The 20,645-nt window shown below is 48.1% G+C and overlaps 2 protein-coding genes across 3 annotated transcripts; both read left to right on the top strand.

Moving 5' to 3' along the window:
- The first annotated feature begins 4,793 nt into the window (after positions 1–4,793).
- Positions 4,794–9,431, top strand: LOC127331869 (uncharacterized). 2 transcript variants are annotated; one of them, XR_011751528.1, is made up of 4 exons: positions 4,794–4,991; positions 5,093–5,161; positions 5,572–7,790; positions 9,362–9,431. XR_011751528.1 is itself a non-coding variant. In XM_051358083.2 (3 exons), exons 1-3 carry the CDS (start codon positions 4,908–4,910, stop codon positions 7,735–7,737), a joined length of 2,319 nt encoding a protein of 772 aa, XP_051214043.2. In that variant the 5' UTR covers positions 4,794–4,907; the 3' UTR covers positions 7,738–7,935. The 2 variants fall into 2 exon arrangements, 1 of the variants encoding a protein (XP_051214043.2); XM_051358083.2 differs by lacking the exon at positions 9,362–9,431 and having other exon boundaries at positions 5,572–7,935.
- Positions 9,432–15,840: 6,409 nt separating this feature from the next.
- On the top strand, positions 15,841–18,629 carry LOC127331868 (uncharacterized). Its single transcript, XM_051358082.2, has 3 exons — positions 15,841–16,018; positions 16,103–16,177; positions 16,297–18,629. Exons 1-3 carry the CDS (start codon positions 15,872–15,874, stop codon positions 18,514–18,516), a joined length of 2,442 nt encoding a protein of 813 aa, XP_051214042.2. The 5' UTR covers positions 15,841–15,871; the 3' UTR covers positions 18,517–18,629.
- The last annotated feature ends 2,016 nt before the right edge of the window (positions 18,630–20,645 follow it).

Genomic DNA, 20,645 nt, shown 5'->3' with positions numbered 1-20,645 from the left:
AAGAAAAATAACACAGTGGGTAAATTACTCGTCAGCATCGATCAATTGGTGATTTCTTTGGCCACGCACAATTAAACGCATACACATTTCAAATAAACGATACTCGAGAGTAGAACATTACAGGAACATGGCTCTGATAACACCTGTAGACTCTCAAAGCTCAGAAGCAAGATTCAGAGAGAGGCAATTTTAGAGAACGAGAGAGGTACAGGGTCTTTTGCGCTGCCTGCAACAACTGCAGCTTTTCAGCTTTCTTCCTCTTATTCAACGATACAAAGATCGTGTCTGCCCACATGATTCCCTCTAACGGACGTGCCATCCCACGTCCAGGGAGTATTTGAACTTGCTTACACCTAACAGCTAGATTAAAACTGACAGAGAAGCCGTGACCTTTATAAGAATCATCTATTTATATGGCAGAATCAAAGTGCAAGCCAGGTTCGTCGTTGTTTGCAGAAGAACACTCATAATTAAACACAAACACATTGCAAATAAACAGCACTAGAGAGCAGAACATTACATGAACATGGTCCTTAGAAATACTTAGAGAACGATGGTAGTACAGTAATTAGACTGCGGAATTGCTCACACAAGGTGTGCTTAATAATCCATCAACAAAATCAAGCTTTCTCACTGGGACATGGATTTCAGGCAACGGCGTGGAGAAATCTGAAGCATCGATGGGGGAAGAATAAAACGCCCGAAATTTTTCGGGGAGTACATCCTCCCGCGACCACGGCTCAGGATCGGCTTCTATCCGCCGCATCACCTTGTCGTAGAGGTTCTCTGAAGACTCAAAATCCATCAGCTCCGTCAGCTCCAGGGGGTCGACATCCAGCATGAAAAGAAACTGGTCGTAGATATGCTCTGAAGACTCGAAATCCAGCGCCTCCGGCGGCTCCAGGGGGTAGTCATCCGCCATGAGCGGCGCAAAGACTGCACGACCCAGTGGCTCCTGTTCTCCTTCCAATTCCATCGCGAGATTTCTCTCCTACTTCTTGGGTTGAGAACTTGAGAAGAGATGGATCGATCCGGCCAAAGTTATGTTCTTGCCTAACTTAGAGCCGTAGAGCGTCGGGTGGTGTTCCTCTATATTTATGCAGCGGAAGAGGCCGGGGAGGGGAAGAAGTCGATGCCGGGTGGAACTCGGACCCGATTGTGCTGCAAGGTGGAGTCTCCGCTTCCTTTTACGAGGGTTCAGATATTCTTCTGCAGAGAGAAACGAAACTAATCGAAAGAGTCCAACGGATGAAGTGACACTGCTCGGATTCTATTTATACCGGAGATGCATGCATCGATCGCTGGAACATGTTAATGTACATCACAAACGAGCATGCATCACAGGTCAGAAAAAAAAATGATACGGGTCTTCCTTAGAGTCTATACATGTTTGGCTTAAACTTAGGTCATCTCGCTTATCTACTACGCCAGCGCCGCCACAAGACAAACCACAAAAGGCGACGAGAGCAGGACGATCCATCAATGGATAGCCATCCATCAGTGAACGATCTCCCCGGCGAGCTGCTCGCGGAAATCCTTCGCCGCCTCCCGCCACGGAGCCTCGCGGCGTGCCGCAGCGTGTGCACGCACTGGCGCGCCGTCGTGGACGCCCGCGGGATACTCCTGGCGGTCGCGCACCTCGTGCCGCGCTCTCTCCGTGGCATCTTCATCAACTACCTGCGTCACCATCCCCTGAGTCGAAGCCACGGCTTCTTCTCCCGCGCCGCGGGGCAACCCGTGGACGGCGGACTAAGCTTCGTGCCTGGCCAGATGAGGAGGTACTGTAGCGTCCTCGACCACCGCAACGGCCTCCTCCTCTACGAGACCAAGACAGCCATGTACGTCTGCAACCCCGCCACGCGGCGATGGGCGACGCTGCCCACCCCGCAGCGCCTTACACCAGTCCACCATCCCTACTCGAACTACGGCCGCCGTATGTACCTGATGTTCGACCCAACCGTGTCGCTGCACTACCACGTGTTCTTCTTCTCCGAGGTGCCCAAGGCGCCAAAAAAGCCACCCTGCATTCGGCATGGTGGCTCCCAGCTCTCAGTAGTAGCAGATTACAAGCATGAGTGGAACACCTTGGGTTCAGCGGAGTGGCCACCGTACATGTATCCAGTGCAAGTGTTCTCGTCCAGAACCGGCCAGTGGGAGGATAGGCAGCTCGTCCGTGAAGGCGGTGCGGCGGTGACGGTATCAGATGTCTGGTCTGATGGATCGTCGCCGTTAAGCGACCGTATGAGGCTTCGACGGCACGCCGTGTACTGGCAGGAGTCCTTCTACGTCCATTGCGACACTGGTTTCGTCATGAGGTATGGACAGATCGATGCTACGGTGAAGTGCTTCTGTTGATTATTCGTCTTATTATTCCTACCTATTATTCAACCATCCTAATTGTGTCAGATATCATATAAATGTGTGTAGGTTGTCATTGGAAGAAGAAAAGTATCTTGTGATTAGAACCCCAATACTGGATACAACCCAGTTCAAGAAAAAATTTCCCACACACGGATATCTGGGGAAATCCAAGCATGGTGTCTATTACACTGCAGTCCATGGGTACCACCTCCAAGTGTGGGTACTGCGCACAAAAGTGGAATCACGTCCAACCCCGGAGTGGGAACTGAAGCATCAAGCAGACCTTGAGCCTCATTTTAAGTCATACTACGCCCGACGCTTCATAGGTGAAACGACTCAAGAGTGCTTCATCTTAGAGTCGGAGGATAGACCAGGAGACTATGAATGGGATTCTAGTGATGATAATATCACCGATGAAGGAGAGATTAAGAGGGATTACAAAGCTCGTTACCGCGCCTTGGACTTTCTAGGGTACCATCCTTACAAAGATATTGCTTTCGTGGGCAACCGTTTCCATGTGTTTGCTTACTACTTGGACAGCTCGAAATTCATGTATTTGGGGTCACCTTACCCATCATTCCTAGACAAGCATAGTCGTCGTTTTCTACCCATACTTGAGTCATTCATATACACTCCTTGCATGGACGATCTGCTTCCTGTTTAGAATGACGCATGATGAGCAGATACTTCATTCTATTAGGTTGTAGGTAGGTAGTGATAGATTGATGGTGAAAGGGTAATCAGATCCTGGATGTGGTACCCTATGTTTTCTGATGGAAGACTGATCTTTTTAGAACAAACGTAATTTGATTTGTCCTACATTCAATAAATCTTGTTGGTTCTTCTCCGCATTCTTATGATGTTCGTTTGATGTGTCTATTATTCAAATGACCTGAAAAAGATATGCATGGAGTATTCTTATGATGGACCGTTCTCTCCCCTCGCTCATGTCTCGCCCCCTGCGTTGGCGAGTAGGGGCAAACCCTAGCCCAATGCTTCTCCCCTCCCCCAATACGCTGGCGCGGACTGCCGGGCATTGCTTGTATGGTGCCAACAACGGCGGCTGAACCTCCCCCGCGCGCGTGGAGTGGTGGAGCGGCGCACTACGACCCCCGGCGGTGTGCTTCGTCCAAGCGATGGTCCATGCGCGGCCCCGTGTGGTATTGGCGGAAGTGACGCGGCCTCTTGGTGGCGGTGGCGCAGCCTCTTGGTAGCAGGGCGTTACGGTAGTCTGAGCTTGGCCGACTGATTGCTTGAGCGCTGCTGACGACGCCCTCCTGACCCAGATCTGGGCCCTTTGAGCACCATTTGGGTTTGGCGGGACGCCTCAAGGGAGGTGGCGCCGCCCCCGACGGATGGAGGAGCGGGTGCTCGAGGTGGGGATGGACGGAGGAGCGGTTGCTCGGGGTGGGGGTGGCGGAGACGGTAGTGTGGCGGCGGGACTTTACGGGCCCAATCCAGGCCCAGTCGAGCCAGTATGGACCTAGTTTTTCCCTGTTGATGCATCCAGTTGGCTACCGTCCATGGCGGTGGAGGTCCTTCCCTCCCGCATGATATTGTATTGCCGCCCTTGCACGAGTCCCTTCTTATCGGTCATATTGGCCTTGCAACATGCTGGGCCACGGTGAGGCGACCATGGTGATTAATTGCAAGACCGTGGTGGCGTATGCTGGTGGGTGGCAAGAATGGTGGGGCGCTACGGATCGTCCGGGCCTCCGAGGTGTGATTTTTTGGGGGTGCGAAGAAAACACTATCATCTCGACATCGATGTGATGACGCTTGCTGGTGTCGCCGTTCCTTCTTGAAGGGCGTCAAGTGTACCTCTTCCCTGCTCCCCCTAGTGTATCAGGGAAACCGAAGGATCATTCCGGCAACAGTGTCGCTGCCTTCGCGTTCCTTCCTGGAGATGTTGCTTGGTACGCGGCGCTTAGGAGTGCTTGGAGCCTTCGGTGCCGGTATTGTTTTCTTTTCCTTTTCTCTCTTTTTTCCTTTTGAGTTTGCTTGTGCTGAGAGTCTGAGACCCCATTAGCTCGTTGTATCGTGTGGTTGCTTTATTAATATAGCGGGATGCAAGCCTATTTTAAGAGTGAGTTTTCTTATGATATACATTTTATGAATCTTGTTGGTTCTTCTGCAAATTGCATACATAATTAACAATTTTTTTTTATCGCTGGTCACAGTAATTAAGAGATCACAGGATTCACACCAAATTCAACTTTTTAATAAAAGTAATTTTCATACAAGATTCACACAAAAAAATCCTTACTGTTTTTACATGTTTAAAGTATTTATCTGTTGCCTGACATTTCCGTAATAAATTCTTCACCGTTCTAATTATGCAAGATACATGGAGAAATCTGCATTGCGGATGCTGGTATGCAAATCCTGAACATGGCTCTCAACCAGAAAATGGAGGGAAGACTCGAGAAATGGAGGGAAAACAAATTCCCACTACGAAGCGCCACCACACTGCTGTCCAAGCTCGAAACCAGCGCCGAGATTCCCCACGGGCGACACAAAGAAGCCCTGCTCCGACGAAGCCGTCGATGGCGGCGTTGGAACCCCTCACCTCCGCCTCTTCCCCCTCCCCCGCCGGCGTGTCGACCGACGCGCCTCCGGCCCCCAGCCTGGTACCTTCTCGTCCCCGCCTTCCACCGCTCCACGCGCGTGTACCACTCGATCCATTTGCTGCCGCCCCTTTTACTGAAGTTTGTGTGTTCTGACCTCGCAGGGTGCCTCCGCCGGCGCGAGGAAGCGCAAGGCCCCGACGGCTGCGGCGAGGAAGCCTAGGAAGCAGCAGGTTTGCACACCGTACTGTTTTCTGTACTGTAGCGATAATCTACTACCTCCATTCGAAAAAAGAAGGCATATAAATTTAGTTAAAAGTCAACGTGTCCTAAGTTTGAACAAACATCATTATCGAAAAAGTTTGAACAAACATATAGTAGTACTAGAAAATATCAACATGTACAATAATAATTAAGTACATTATGGGAATATGTTTTATGGTGAATCTAGTGGTATTTATTTGGTATTATGAATGTTCAAGGATTTGTCTATAATTGATCAAACTTAACAGACATTGACCTTTGACTAAATTTATATGCCTTCTTTTATGGAATGGAGGAAGTGCCGCTATAAGCTTTGCTTGCTTGTTTAACTTGTCTGAACCCGTTGTGCATCAATGGATCATGTCATTGCTTGCTGTAGGCTCAAGAACCGATCCAGATCTGCGTGTACTATGGACACAGAGAAGAGTTTTATCGCGTTGGGGGCGATGATTTAGTTAATTGCTCATACATTTCTCCGGGAGACAAAGGTTGTGCGCACGTGACGGGTGAGCTGCCACTGCAGCCAGGGTCGATGTCGCTGGTTGACCTACAGCTCTGGATCTTCAAGCTGTTTCGGCTGCACCCAGAAACACAGGATCTCGACGTCAAGGGGTTCCTCAAACAACGCACCACTGACTTGTTTGACGACTTCGAGCCGGATTGGTACATGGAGTACTGGCCGTGGGAGACCCGTCATTTTCTTACCGATAAATGCTGGAAAGCCTTTGCCAATAAACTGAAGCGAAGAAGAAACGTGACCCAAAAGTTCATGCTGTATGTGCAATCCTCTGAGATCAGACACTACGCCATTTTGCTCAAAGCCATACATGATGATGATTATTCTCCAACGGCACATGCTGTGTTGCCTGGGACGAAATGCCTGAGTACTTCTAATTTCCGCTTCATCCGCCTAGTGGAAGACCTGACAATAATGACGCCTAAGGAAATTATAGATTATCTCGCTAAACACTACGGTGAGCAGATGAGCCCCCCTGAGGCATGGAGGGCAAGGCAGAAGGCTCTGGAGTGGGAGTTCGGTACATTTTATGATTCACACAACCTTGCGCCGAGGTTACTCAATGACCTGGCATGTAAGAATCCTCGCGCTTTTGTGGGCATCAAGGATGCAGAGGTTCCAGGCTGCAATGGTTTTCGAGTCCTGCACCGTATGTTTTGGGTGTTTGATCGGTGCTCACAGGCATTCCGTCATTGCCGCCCTGTACTATGCATTAAGGGCATGCCACTATGCGGGAAATACCAAGGGTTGTTGTTGACTGCTGTAGCATTAGATGCTAATGATTGCTCCATTCCAGTAGCATTTGCTGTCGTGGAGGGGGAGACCAAGGAAAGCTGGATGTGGTTTCTTAGGAATTTGGACCAAGCAGTTTGCCATCAATCTGATGTCTGCATTATACACGATTACAAAAGGGAGATGATTGATGCTGTAGAGGACTTTTTAAATTCCCCTCAACGACAATGGCTGAAAGCAGAGAGCCGATGGTGCATGGAACACCTTGCTGACACCTTTTTTGCATATTTTGGTGACAAGAAGCTGGTGATGATGTTCAAGAAACTTTGTCAGCAAAGGCGAGTAAATAAGTTTGTAAAAATCTGGAAAGAGCTCGATGAGTTGACAACCAAATATATTTCGGACAAAGAGCTAGCGACACAAACCCCATGCAACCAACCCAATTCTGTACAGTATGAGGAGGAAGATTGTGCCAGTGATAGCAAACGAAAGATAACCAAATTTTCTGACTGGATCCATATGAAACCAATGGAGAAGTGGTCACTGGCACATGACAGAAAGGGAGCAAGGTATGGTATCATGGGCACTGATATAGCCGATGTGTATAAGAATGACCCTGTGTTGAAAGGGATAACATGCCTTCCTCTTGTTGCGATTGTGGAGGTGACATTTCTGCGCTTGGTGGAGTGCTTCGAAAACACAAGTGCTGCAGCAAGCGAAGCAATCAGCAACCCATCACTGAACTTCCCTGAACGTGTCCAGGATGACATGAATTCCGAAATGCAGAAGTCAAAGATGCATCACGTGGTTCGCATAGACGCCAACACTGGGAAAAAAATCCAGGGGAAAGTAGTTTGGAAATTTAAAGTTCAATCAGGGCAGAAGACTGAGGTTGCTCACCTGAATTCAGAAGATACCCATATCTCTAAGAAGTTTGAAGGGTCCACAATTCGAGAAAGTGCCACCTGTTCATGCAACAAGCCTCAGCTGCTTCACAAGGCCTGCTCTCATGTCATCGCCGTCTGTTGTCAGATTGGGTTTAGCACTGCTACGTACATGTCCCCATTCTACAGTCTGACCTATCTAGGTAGTACCTGGAGTGGAAAATTTGATGAATCTAATATCTCACGTGACAACTATAACTCATGTGACTACAGTTATATCTCACGTGACTACAGATATATCATGCCATTTGAAAACAAGACAACAACTTGGATCCCAGACAAAAGATTGGAGTGTGGCCTTCCTGTTTTTCTAACATCAGAGTGCCTAGAAGCAGTTTCAGAGGCAGAGTAACAATGCAGCACTGGGAATGGATCAATTGAAGACAATCAAGGAACCGCAACACGGTCAGAAGAATCTAATCAAATTTTAACTTTTTGTTGTCGTCTGTCGAACTCCCAAGCTATTCATACTTTGGATCCCAAGTATGCAGTTTCTGTTGAGCTTATCCTATGTAAAACTTTGAATCTGTAGTGTTATTTGCAGTGCTTATATGAACTGAATTTCAGGCATCTTGAGACAACATGGTTACTACGCCCATGGAAGACTGCAAATTAACCCATCTCTTATTTCTTTTCTAGTTGGTTACAGTAATAATTTTCTTGGAACTCTTGCATGCTCAAATGCCAAATCATTCCAGAAGATATCATTCCTTGTTTAAATATGTTTCTTTCTGCAAGCAAAGATGCTTGTATGCTGAAAAGCCAAATCATTCCAGAAAAGACATTATTTCTTGCTTGAGGAGTGCTCCTGTGCTTTCCAAGACTTTTTTTGCTCGCTTCCCAAAGCAGCTGGATGGCTGTGATCACCGCAGGGTGCAACTGCCCATATCCCACGACGCACTCCTCCTAATCACAGCCTTTGATCTTGCTTTGAAAGTTGTGCAAATCAAACTTTCAGAAAGCACGGGGCACAAGTCTTCTTGTTTAAATATGTTTCTGTCGATACAGCTAAGATTTAGGCATCCTGTACAATTTTCCTGAATCCATATGCATTTTCCATCACAAATACATTTATGCTGTGTTTGGATGCACAGAATCTAGCCATGGAATTGGAATTTGGAGCAAATTCGTCAAATTCAGCTGTTTGGGTGGCCTTAGAATTGAGGCCCAGAAATGATGGGCAAATTCCGAGCGGCCCGCGCGAGCGCACCGTTTCACTTGGAAGGTTTCCGAGCTCCCAGCCTCGGAAAGGCGTGGAATCGCGCATACCCCTTCGTCAACACGAGCGATAGAAAAAGGAGCTCGGCCTACTCCGCCCGCCAGCGACGGGAGCTCGGCCTTCTCCGCCCGGCGGCGGCGTCTCTAGCTCCGGTAAGCCACGCCGCCCTCTCTTTTCCCACGCCCTCCTCTCCCCATCTCCCCATCTCGTCCCTCCTCGAACGGCGGCGGGCTCCCCTAACCCTAGAGCGGCGGCAGTAGGGGAGCGGCGCCGGAAAGCTCTCCCTGGCCGGTAGGGGAACGGCGTCGGGCGGCCTCTCCCTGTCCTGTAGGGGAATGGCGGCGGGTGGTTGCCCCTCCCTGGCCGGTAGGGGAACGGCGGCGGGCTCCCCTAACCCTAGAGCGGCGGCAGTAGGGGAGGCGGCAGTGGGGGAGCGGCGCCGGACAACTCTCCCTGGCGGTAATATCGGCGGCAGGGGAGCGGTGGCCCGAGCGGTGGCTTCTCCCTGGTTGACTGACCCTCTCCCTGCCCCTTTCCAATTCCAATTTGATGTTGCATCCAAACATGAATTAGAATTCGGGGTTACCCTCTGATTCCAACAACAAATACCTTGTACACCCAAACAGCAGAATTGAAATTGAGGCCATTTCCTTTCCACCTTAGATTTGGAATTTCAGTCTAATTCAATTCTATGGGTAGATTCTGTGCATCCAAACACAGCATTACACTTTCTCCTCACTTCTTCCCGTGATTGCAGGCTTGCAGACCTCGATTGGGCTTCTTGGGAACGATAAGGGTCTTTCAGAAAGAAAAAAATGACATGGGCCTTCCTTGGAGTTTATACCTCAAGGTCAATCTCGATTATCTACGACGTCAGACGCCGCCACAAGACAAAACACAAACCGCATCTCCCGATCTCGTGTGCTCCGCGCGTCAGGCACGAGAGAAAATTAAAGGCTGGTTTCGTTCGATGGTAGCCGACCGATCGACTCGCTTGCTATCCGGCCGAGAAAATTAATTATGTGTCTTTTCGTTTCGATCGCGACGCGGCCAAGATTTGTGGGCAGCCGGGTCTTGACTTGCAAAACTAGCTATGTGAGGACGGCCGTGTATAGGCAACATCCTAAACCCTTCCGAGCGTGGCTCATAGCCAGCCAGCCATGGAGGATCTCCCTGATGAGTTGCTCGCGGAAATCCTCCGCCGCCTCCCTCCGCGGGGACTAGCTGCCTCCCGGACCATCTGCAAGCACTGGCGCGCCGCCGTCGACGCCCACGGGCTGCTCCTCGTGGTCGCGCACCTCGTGCCGTGCCCTCTGCGCGGCATCTTCATCAATTACGTCCCGGATCGAAGCCTCAGATTCTTCTCCCGCACCACGCCTGCAGGGACCTTTACCCAGTCGTCCACGCTGAGTTTCCTGCCTGGCAACTCGAGCAGCCGCTACCATGGTGTCCTGGAACACCGCAGCGGCCTCCTCCTCTACGAGAACGGGCAGGCGATGTACGTCTGCAACCCCGCGACATGGCGGTGGGCGACGCTGCCGCCCCCGCCGCGCGTGCCCCCTGCACATAGCCACTTGCCTTACTACCGCCGTCGTTTGTACCTAATGTTCGATCCAACCGTGTCGCTGCACTACGACGTATTCTTTTTTCCTGATGTGCTTGACAAGAAGCAAGATCTACAACCTGCTGGTGAGCCACAATGTTCAGCAACAGAGTACGGGCATGAGCCTAACTCCTCCTGGGGCTCAAAGGAGTGGCCACCGTATATGTACCCACTGCAAGTGTTCTCCTCAAGAACCAACCGGTGGGAGGAGAAACCGTTTATCCGTACTGGTGACGCGGCTGTTACTATCTCGGATGTGTCGTCAGATACATTGTCGCCAATTAGCAGCCGCTGCACGCGTCGAAACCACGCTGTGTTTTGGCGGGCATCATTCTACGTACACTGCGACATTGGTTTCATCATGAGGTATGGACGAATGCTACCATCCTGTATTTTTGTTGAGTAGTGTTCTTGTTCCTACTTACCTTTTGCCAGTGATTTTTTCTTCTTCTAAATCAAACTCCTTTCGTTCGGAAATAAGTGTGATAGATTTGTCTAGATTGGCATGGATGACAGAGTAAATATATATTTGTGTGTGTAGGTTGTCACTGGAAGAGCAAAAGTACCAAGTGATCAAAACACCAAAACTAGACACAACCGGCTACAAGAGGCGTCTTAGGACATACGGGTATCTAGGGAAATCCAAGCATGGTGTCTATTACACTGCTATCCATGGGTACCAATTTCACGTGTGGGTATTGCACAACACAGAATCAAGTCAAACACCGGAGTGGGAGCTGAAGCATCAAGTTGACCTTGAGCAAAATTTTAGGCAACACAACAACCGACACATCAGAAGTGAAACGACTGAGAAGTGCTGGACAGTAGCTTCTCGTGGAGAAGAGCCACACGAAAGAGGAGACTATCAATGGGATTCTAGTGATGATAGTGACGCGGATGCAAAAGAAGGGACTGCCACGGATTACAAAGATTATTACTTCCCTGTGGACATGTTGGGGTACCATCCTCGCAAAGAAATTGTTTTCTTGGGCAACCGTTTCCAAGGGTTCGCTTACTACCTCAACAACTCCAAGCTACAATACTTGGGGTCCCCTTACCCAGTGCAACTAGACAGGCATCATCATCGTGGGCTACCCTTAGTCGAGTCATTCATCTACACTCCTTGCATGGATGATTTTCTTCCTTTTTCAGAATGATCCATGATGAGTAATTACTTCCAATGGTGGATGGGGCGCTATGACGACCGAATAATGTTTGTTTCATTATACAAGCACAATTTGTCTTACGTACTGCTTTTCATTGTAGGTTCTTCAATTTTTTTTATGCTGAACTTGTGACTGATGTGTTTGGCTTTCAAAAAAGTGGTGTGATTATTAGTATATTGATTGAAACATGTTATACATATATAAATTTTCTCATCGGCCCAATGGTCCTCATTGTGTATGCTCTAGAGTGTATGCATTATACATGCAAAAGAGATAGAGTTGCTCGATCCTCTACAGAAGACATTCGGAACAACCAGCAGAAAACACACAAATGTAGAGAAGGGAAATATCAGTGGAAATGTACTACTTCCTGAAAATCTTTTTTTTTTTGAATATGGTCCACTAGATCTATACTAACGGCTAGATGTTACTCTTTCTCCCGCCAGCACATACGTCTGTTCACTCATTCAGTGTATGGTTGAAGTTGAGCCATGGATCTTAAGAATATATAGACAATGAAACATGGGATAAATATAACTATTTGTTCCGACTCTTTCAAACAGAAAGAATTAGATCCTCGCAGAAAATAAAGAATGGGTTATAGTTTTCATTTGATTGAGCATACAGATTGTTGGGTTCTTTCGGTCATGAATTTCAGATGCACGTGTATGGAATTTGATCAGGGCAGAAGTATCCATGTTGATGCACTACAAGATATCAGCAGGAAGAACAATGTCCAGGGGTTAGCTGACTAACATATAGATCTGGCTGTGGGGAGCGTCAGGTGCTTCTGATCTGCCTGGTCATGCCACGCCGACGTGTAGCACCTCGCTGGAAACCATCTGCATCTCCTCCTAGATATCCCAGCTCGCCCGGAAAGGGAGAAGGACTGAGATTCAGAAAGACAAACATATACAGGTACATATTTGCAAAGTGGCACGAGGTGGAACGATTCACAATCTGATCGTTGGTGCACAACTTATGGACCATATCTAAAATTTTCATATATTGAGCATTTAGTCCATTTGCACCAGATACTTTCCAATTTAGAGATGCTACAGGCTGGGATTGGCCCGCGTCCCTCGTGAATACCTTCAGAGCGAGTTTGGTTGCTCAGAAAGTTGTTTCCCACCTTCAGGGATGCAAAAATCGTGAGTTCGAAATGTGTTCCGCGTTGTTGGCTCGTATGGGATGGTAGGGACAGACCCGCTGGCGGGCGCAAAAGGAGGGAAGTCGGGAACACAGGAGTGCAGAGGGAGATGTTGGGAGGGGGGAAATTGGCTGGCTGATATGGTGCAAAAAGTACGCTCACCGCCCCATAGTGGGTCAACTCAGTTGGAGAAGACACCGTTCCCTATTTTGCCTCCTGGACAACTAAGGGAGTGACAACGATTTAGATCTGCGGCACCGGCAAGTCGTACAAGGCAGATCTGCCTCACCGACTACCCTGGGCGACGGGGTTCGCAGATTTGCGGTAGCGGTGACCTCGCTTCATGTCGAGCACCATCTTTTCCCTATCGTCTCGCCGACGGCACCATGGTGCCGGCTTCAAGCAAGGTTGTAAGCACCTCTAACCCTCTATGGGCCGAAACCATTAGAACTCAAGCCGATTTCCCGTTACTTAGCTTAATTTGCCGTTCTCTGTTTGCAACACCAAATTAATTATGACGAGCCGCGGAAGCTTTTCATTCACGCGTAAGCGGTCATAACTGTGATCCATGCCTGGATGTTTGTGATCCTAGAGCGAGCGGTTCGTTGCAATTCTAGGTTGGTTGTCACCTATATGGTCTAATGTTCGATCGTGACCATATAGGTGACAACCAACCTCCTCCTCCTCCTCCTCCCGAAAGCCAGGTCGTTTGGTATCGGAGAGGGAAGTCAGGCCCATCGTTTGGTTGTCCGTTTCCACTACTTTCTTCGCTGCTCGTGCATCCCACAGCGTGTTTGGTTGCACATAGCTACGTACTGTGGTATCACCTTCCCTTAGAGTGGTGAGGTTACCCAGTACTGAATAACAGCACACATCAGATTCAGTTCATCACAAAAGGTGCTGGTAATACACATCAACTACTTAGTGGGCGATGCATCACGAGCGAAGCAACTATACTTCGTGATGCATCACAGTTTCATCACGAGGGGTTAGTATAATACCACCTCGAACAAGTTTAATGTTACAGACCGGGGATCAGGTTGTAGCAAGTCCTAGCTATTGGAGGGATACAAGATCACCTCCCAAAATCAGCAGATCATGAAGAAGGAATCATAAGCACTAAGCAGTAAACTAGTTGCGGAGCCAGGTCCTAAGGCAGCTCCTCCTCTCCGGTGGCTGCAGCTTACGGTACACGGCGTACTCTGCTTCATTGTCTACAATGAAGTCGATAGCCCTGACCAGCAAGTTGGAACAGCTGCGCCTTGCACACAAACCGGGGCGTGAAGATCGTCATCATCTAAGCGTAGTTCGTGATCAGAGTGCCGACGTACTGACGATGCTTCGGGTAGCGCTGCAATCCACAAGGAACAACTGTGTTAGTGCAGATGACATTCACATATATACTTTCAGATCTATGCAGGAACCAAATGAGGCTTCGTACATGCATGTACTTGTCCGCTGTCTCTTCATCACCGTCGTAGAAGCCGCAACCACCTTCGCTCCAGTCCAGAATGCGATCGGATTTCATCTTCATAATGACGCTCCACTTCGTTCTCTAGTTTCTTATGTGGTTGTACAGCTCAAGAGTGGTGACATGTACGCCAGCGAATGCAACATCATCCGCGGCTACCTTCTTCATTTGCTGCTCCTTGAATCCCATGTTGAAGCAGATGCCGGTACGGACGAGCTGAACCAACCGGTTCAGTACAAACTCTGATAGCTCAGGTTTCCAAACCATGATTGAGCATTCATAGTAGGCGCAGATAGATCAGGGGAACCCAAAAGTATGATCGCCTACATGACAAACACTAGCAGATCAATGAACTACCAGTACCACATCCACATCTTTAAGCAGTACCACATCAATGAACTACCACTACCACATCAATGAAAACGAGATAAGTAAGATCGGTCTTACAGTCAAAGGAGCCACACGCAGCACCGAGGTCGGGGAAGCAGGGGACCCTGGCGAAGATGCAGGCAGCACCACCGTCACAGTGGAAGAGTCAATGGCGACAACGGTCCCCGTCGTATAGTTAGATGCAACCTGGACAAACTCCACAACCTCGACCGGCGACGAAGGAATGTCCTACAATGGATTCGTTCAGACCCCCCTTGTGTACCCAAAAGATCTAGATCTAAGGCTAGGGTTTGCAGAAGCTTACCACAACCGAAGTCATCGACGCAGAGGAAGAAGATGACCATCCGTGACCAGTAGCCGCCGCCACAGCCGTCGTCGCCGCCGCAAGCCTTGCCGACCGTGCGGGTGAGAAAGAGCCGGCCATATCGTTAGATCGGGAAGGGTTGATGAGCTCGAAATGGTGGGAAATGGGGGATTTGGATTTGCCGGTGAGACAGCCGCCCTTATATACGGTGGCGATAATTCAAGCGCGGTGACCGAATTCATCCCACCGAGATTTTGCCGCCCCGCACGAGCTCCCGACATCTCCCATTGTGGCTCTGTGAGGATGCGGCGTTCTCCAGTTCTGCGGAAACGGGGGTGGCTCGGTGGAAACTGCCGAACCGGGCGTTCCTCCAAGACCTGGCCGATGGTGCATGGAGCACCTTGCGGACACCTTTTTTTTGCATATTTGGTGACAAGAAGCTGGTGATGATGTTCAATAAACTATGTCAGCAAAGGCGAGTAATTAAGCTTGTTAAAATATGGAAAGAGCTCAATGCATTTTTTTAACAATGGGTGTTTTATTACTTTGACAAGCAATTACATTCGACCTCTGTATAGGTAGGATGCACACGGCCGTTCAAATGTCTCAAAAATCTCAATGTGAAAATAAAAAGGCGAATTACATATCAAGCATAAGCATGGACGTCGATGTAGTCGGAGGAGTTCCGACCGCGGCACAACGGCATCTTCTTGTCGGTGGCACGGTACCGCGTGGCGCGCTCAGCTGAAGCGGTGGATTGAGAGGTGGCGCGCGTGGAGAAGGGGGAAGTTTCAGCGGCGATTGAGTGCACGCCTCACGGGTGACTTTTGCGGTTTTGCCGCACGCGCTAGCGCGAGCGGTAAGGATATCGCAAAATGGCGCAACAAAAAGTTCCGTGCGTGCTATTTTTCCGCGTCTGCTGGAAACACGTTTTCGCTCCTAGACCAACTAAAATAGCGGTTTTTCTGCACCGCGTAATTTTAGCGCGTCTGTTAGAGATGGTCTAAGGATCCGGAGGAAGTACTTTAAGAGAGAGGTATAAATTACCAGGCCGAAACGTCCAGCAACTCAGAGCCCCACAAACGGCCCATCACGAGGAAATGGAGGGAAAACTCCAAGAAGCGCGGGAAAACTCTTTCCCCGTCCCCAAATGCGCACACTCCAGAAGTCCAGAGTCCTTAACATGGAAACCTACGCCGAGATGGGCTCCGACGCTGGCGACCCTGCCCCGAACCCGTCGGCGATGAAGGACCCACGTGCCGACGCCGCCACTGCATTCCCCGCCCTCGCTGGCTCCGATGCGCTCCTCGATGCCTCCGGCCCCAACCTGGTCAGTTCCCCTCACCGCTCTCGCCATACCGATGGATTCGGCGCCACCGCTTTTCTTGAAAATCTGTGTGTTTTGATCTCGTAGGGTACAGTCACCGGCGCGAAGAAACGGAAGGCCCCGGCGACGGCGAAGGCTACGAGGAAGCCTCGCAAGCTGCAGGTATGTACTTTAATGTGCCCATCAACCCCCCTCCCCGCGACAATATTTGCTTGGTAGCGTGATTCGTCTGAATCTTTTGCATCTCTGTAACTCTGTTGCGGCACTTTTTTGTGTTGTAGGTGGAAGAACCGATTCAGATGCCTGTGTACTACGGGCGTAGAGAAGATTTCTTCAGGGTGCGGGGAGAAGATTTAGTTGATGACTGCCCAGGACTTCACGCAAAGAACAAATGTGCGCACTTAGTCGGTGAACTACCGCTGCAGCCGCAGTCCATGTCGTTGGTGGATCTGCAGCTCTGGATCTTCAAACTGTTCCGGCTCCATCCAGAGACACAGGATCTCGAAATTAAGGGCCTCCTCAAACAGTACAAGAACGACTTCTTTGATGAAGAGTCCTCTGATTTGGAATGTCCTCTCGACTACTGCCCCTGGGACACACATTATTTCACGAGTGACAAGTGCTGGAGTTCCTTCGCCAACAAAATGAAGAGAAAACGGAATGTGACGCAGAAGTTCATGCTGTATGTGCAATCCTCTGAGATCAAGCACTACGACATTTTGCTCAAATCCGTAAATAACGGTTATTCTCACCTGCTGACGGTTGTGTTACCTGGGACGAAATGCCTGTCAAGTAGTCGTATCGGCTTCCGTGACCTTGTGGAAAAACCGTCAATGACAGCGATGGAAATTGTAGATTATTTCAGTGGTCACTTGGGCGAGCACATGAGTCCTGCTGAGGCGTGGAGGGCAAGACAGTCTGCGCTGGAGAGGGAGTACGGTACCTTTTATGACTCACACAACTTTGCCCCGAGGTTACTTAGAGAAATAGCACGCAAAAATCCTGGTGGTTTTGTAGATATTAAGGATGCAGAGGTTGCAGACTGTAAAGATTTTCGAGTCCTCCAGCGTATGTTTTGGGCATTTGGACAGTGCCTACAGGCCTTCCGTACCTGTCGCCCTGTGCTATGCATCAAGGCCACACCACTATGCGGGAAATATCAAGGGATGCTGTTGACTGCTGTAGCATTTGATGCTAATGATTTCTCCATTCCGGTAGCATGTGCTATCGTTGAGGGCGAGACCAAAGCAACCTGGCTGTGGTTTCTTCAGAATTTGGAGCGAGCAGTGGTGCATCAGTCTGATGTTTGCCTTATACATGACTACAAAAGTGAGTTGATCGATGCTATGGAGGACCTTCTGAATTCTCGTCAACGAAAGTGGCGGAAAGCAGAAAGCCGGTGGTGCATGGAGGACCTTGCTGAAGATTTCTCTGCATATTTTGGCGACAAGGAGCTGGTAATGATGTTCAAGAAACTTTGTCAGCAGAAGCGACGCCATAAGTTTGCTAAAATGTGGAACGAGCTAGACGAGTTGACGTCCAAGTATATGTTGGAGAAAGAGCAAAGTGCTACCGGGGAAATGCAGCTGGAACCAGTCGAGCATGAGGTGGCAGGGGTAGAGGCAGAAAACCCACGCAACCAATCTGATTCAGTGGAGGATGTGAAGGAAGGAGAACAAGCCGATGATAACAACAGAAAAATAACAAATTTCTCTGATTGGATTGATCTGAAACCAAGGGAGAAGTGGTCACTGGCGTATGACAGAGGAGGAGCAAGATATGGCATCATGGGCAGTGATATAACTGATCTACACAAGAACGACCCTGTATTGAAAGGGATAACCTGCCTTCCGCTTAGTGCGATAGTGGAGGTGACATTCCTGCGCTTGGTAAAGTACTTCGAAAACACGAGTGCTGCAGCAAACAAAGCAATTGGCAACCCATCACTTAACTTCCCAGAACGTGTCCAGGTTGACATGAATTCCAAAATGCAGAAAGCCGAGATGCATAACCTGACTTACACGTACACCACTGATAAAAATATTATTAGTGGGGAAGATGATCGGAAATTTACAGTTGAGGGAAGGAAGAGGGAGGTGACCGTTCACCTGAAGTTGGAGAATACCTTCAGCATGGATAAGTGTAAAGGATCCACGATTCGAAAAACTGCCACCTGTTCATGCAACAAGCCGCAGCTGCTTCACAAGCCTTGCTCTCATGTTATTGCCGTCTGTTGTGAGATTGGGGTTAGGACTGCTTCATACATGTCCCCATACTACAGCCTGCCCTATCTAGTTAGCACCTGGAGGAAAAAGTTCAGTAAGTTCTCACGCGAGTACAGAGATATTATACCACACCAGTTCAGAGATATCATACCATTTGAACGTGAAACACCAACTTGGATCCCAGATAAAAGATTGGAGTGTGGTCTTCCTGCTTGTCTGTCGCCGGACTGCATACAAACTGCCATGGTAGAGGAAGAGCAGCAGTGCAGAACTTAAAATGGATCAGCTGACCACAATCAAGGAACCAAGACATACCCATAAGATCCTAGCCAAACCTGAGCCTGTAATATGATCTGTAAACTCAAGTTATTCATATTTCGGAACCTTAATATGTGTTGGCCGCCGTGCTTAAGTTATCCTATGTATACTCTGAACCTCTATTTTTATTTGCAGTGCTTCCATACAATACAGGAAACTAATTTCTTGTTTCTTTTCTAGTTGGTCACAATTTGATATCTCATTTTTTTTTGCTTGGTTTATATCTTCTTGAAACTTTCATATGCTCAATTGCTAAATCATTCCAGAAGATATTACTTCTTTGCTAATGTCAGGACATGCATATCAGTTCAACCAATAAATTATCAGTAGAAGCAATTTACTATATTCCAATGGTGAAAGTATATCCAGCAACCATTTACTACTGCAGGTGAAGTTTCTCTGTGTACACACTGCTCGGGATTCCAGCGAATTAAAATGTGGTAAGGCCAGTCCCAACTCGCAAAACAGGTGAGCTGACTGAATATGGAAATAGAACAAGGTGCAAATTCTTTTGATAGCTCAGAAAATGTGTAAGACCAATTTCAGTTTCTCGTGCAATTACATATAGCCTGTGCTTGTTTTCAGGTGTATGCAGACACATAGGTTCAGGGTTCAAACATTTTCTTACAACAGGTTGAATTCCTTCCGTATTATTTATAAACCACCCATCAAACTTTTTTTTAGAATAACACCCTTCAAACTTTAAATCCCTGGTTTATTCTAGCAGTTGATGTCACAACATCACATGGATATTTGCAAATGTACTGGATCTGCAACTCTTGTTCACAATTTGAGATGGGTGAATCCAGCTGACATGTTTCTTGCAACCATTTGCTTCAGTATGTTTATCAGGGATGCTGCTAATATCTTTTTATCCTGAACTATTTCTATGGAGAATCCATATGTCCCTTATTTCACAAGGAAAAAGATTCAGATGTCTCATATACCACTTGTCTACCTGTGCTGATTACATGTAAGTCTGGGCCTGCCTTGCCGATAACACAATGCTGGCATTCCAGATTACAAATAGTCCTAGTAGTATGCTTTATTAAAACATTGTCCTCATCAATTCTCTTCTAATCGCAGTGTCTTCTGAATTCCCTCTTTAGAATGTGTGTGTTGACTTTCATTGCAGATTACAAATAGTCCTAGCAGTATGCTTTTTTTAAAAACATTGTTGCCATCAATTCTCTTCTAATCTCAGTGTCTTCTGAATTACCTCTTTAGAATGATGATTGCAGCGTGTGCTGGCTTTCACTTCAAATATGCATGTGCTCAACGTTCACTGACACGCCACGTTGACATGGCTACCTCGTGTTGCGCATCTGTGCATGTATGTCATCCCCAGTTTGTTCATAAATAAATGTTCATCTAAATCCATATAAATGTTCATATTATCTAAATAAAATATCGATGATTTGGAAAATATGTATCTGTATATAAGAAAGGATGTTCATGCAAAAAATACATAGCGCATAAAATTGCAAAAAAGTATTGATTTTCTAAGAAATGCATTGTTGTCATAGTCGAACAACGAGAGGTTAGGGGGTGTCTCGGGCAATGTGATTGTTGACTTAGCAGTGGTTTGTAGGGTGTGTGACTTACCGGTGGTTTGTAGAGTGTGTGACTTAGCGGTGATTGCTAGGGTGTGTACGCTAGATAATGGCGAAGGTAGTTGTTAGGCCTAGTCGTCATACACTATGCGAGAGTTGTCACACTGATGTCTTTTCGATTTTTTGGCAATCTTGTTGGAGCATGGCCTAATCCTTTATCAGAAGAGCGACGAGGGGGGGTGGGCATGGACCTTGGACCGCTGGAGACTTCCCAAGGGCGAAGCCAAGATCATACAAGACACCGGTTCAAATCATCCGAGACTCCACTGAAGTGAAACTAGAGCAATCCATCCAGGATTTGGTGATTAGCTCTCTCCCCTTCTTGTATTCAATGAGAAGTGAATGAACCTCCATCTCTTTGAGGTTTATATAAGAATAAGGTACTTCACGAATAACCGATTCTACCCTTTATGGTGATAGAGTAAATGAACATCCATCTCTTTGAGGTTTATATAAGAATGGGGTACTTCACAA

This window comes from Lolium perenne, chromosome 2, assembly GCF_019359855.2.
Source record: "Lolium perenne isolate Kyuss_39 chromosome 2, Kyuss_2.0, whole genome shotgun sequence".
In the NCBI taxonomy this organism is placed as follows: Eukaryota; Viridiplantae; Streptophyta; class Magnoliopsida; order Poales; family Poaceae; genus Lolium; species Lolium perenne.
This window is presented reverse-complemented; position numbering and strand designations above follow the sequence as displayed.

Bases quoted from the DNA above. Each gene is read 5' to 3' on its own strand.
- LOC127331868 (XM_051358082.2), top strand. From the start codon at position 15,872: ATGGAAACCTACGCCGAGATGGGCTCCGACGCTGGCGACCCTGCCCCG. The intron at 16,019-16,102 runs GTCAGTTCCCCT...TTGATCTCGTAG, and splicing joins ATGCCTCCGGCCCCAACCTG to GGTACAGTCACCGGCGCGAA. The intron at 16,178-16,296 runs GTATGTACTTTA...TTTGTGTTGTAG, and splicing joins GGAAGCCTCGCAAGCTGCAG to GTGGAAGAACCGATTCAGAT.
- LOC127331869 (XM_051358083.2), top strand. From the start codon at position 4,908: ATGGCGGCGTTGGAACCCCTCACCTCCGCCTCTTCCCCCTCCCCCGCC. The intron at 4,992-5,092 runs GTACCTTCTCGT...CTGACCTCGCAG, and splicing joins CGCCTCCGGCCCCCAGCCTG to GGTGCCTCCGCCGGCGCGAG. The intron at 5,162-5,571 runs GTTTGCACACCG...TGCTTGCTGTAG, and splicing joins GGAAGCCTAGGAAGCAGCAG to GCTCAAGAACCGATCCAGAT.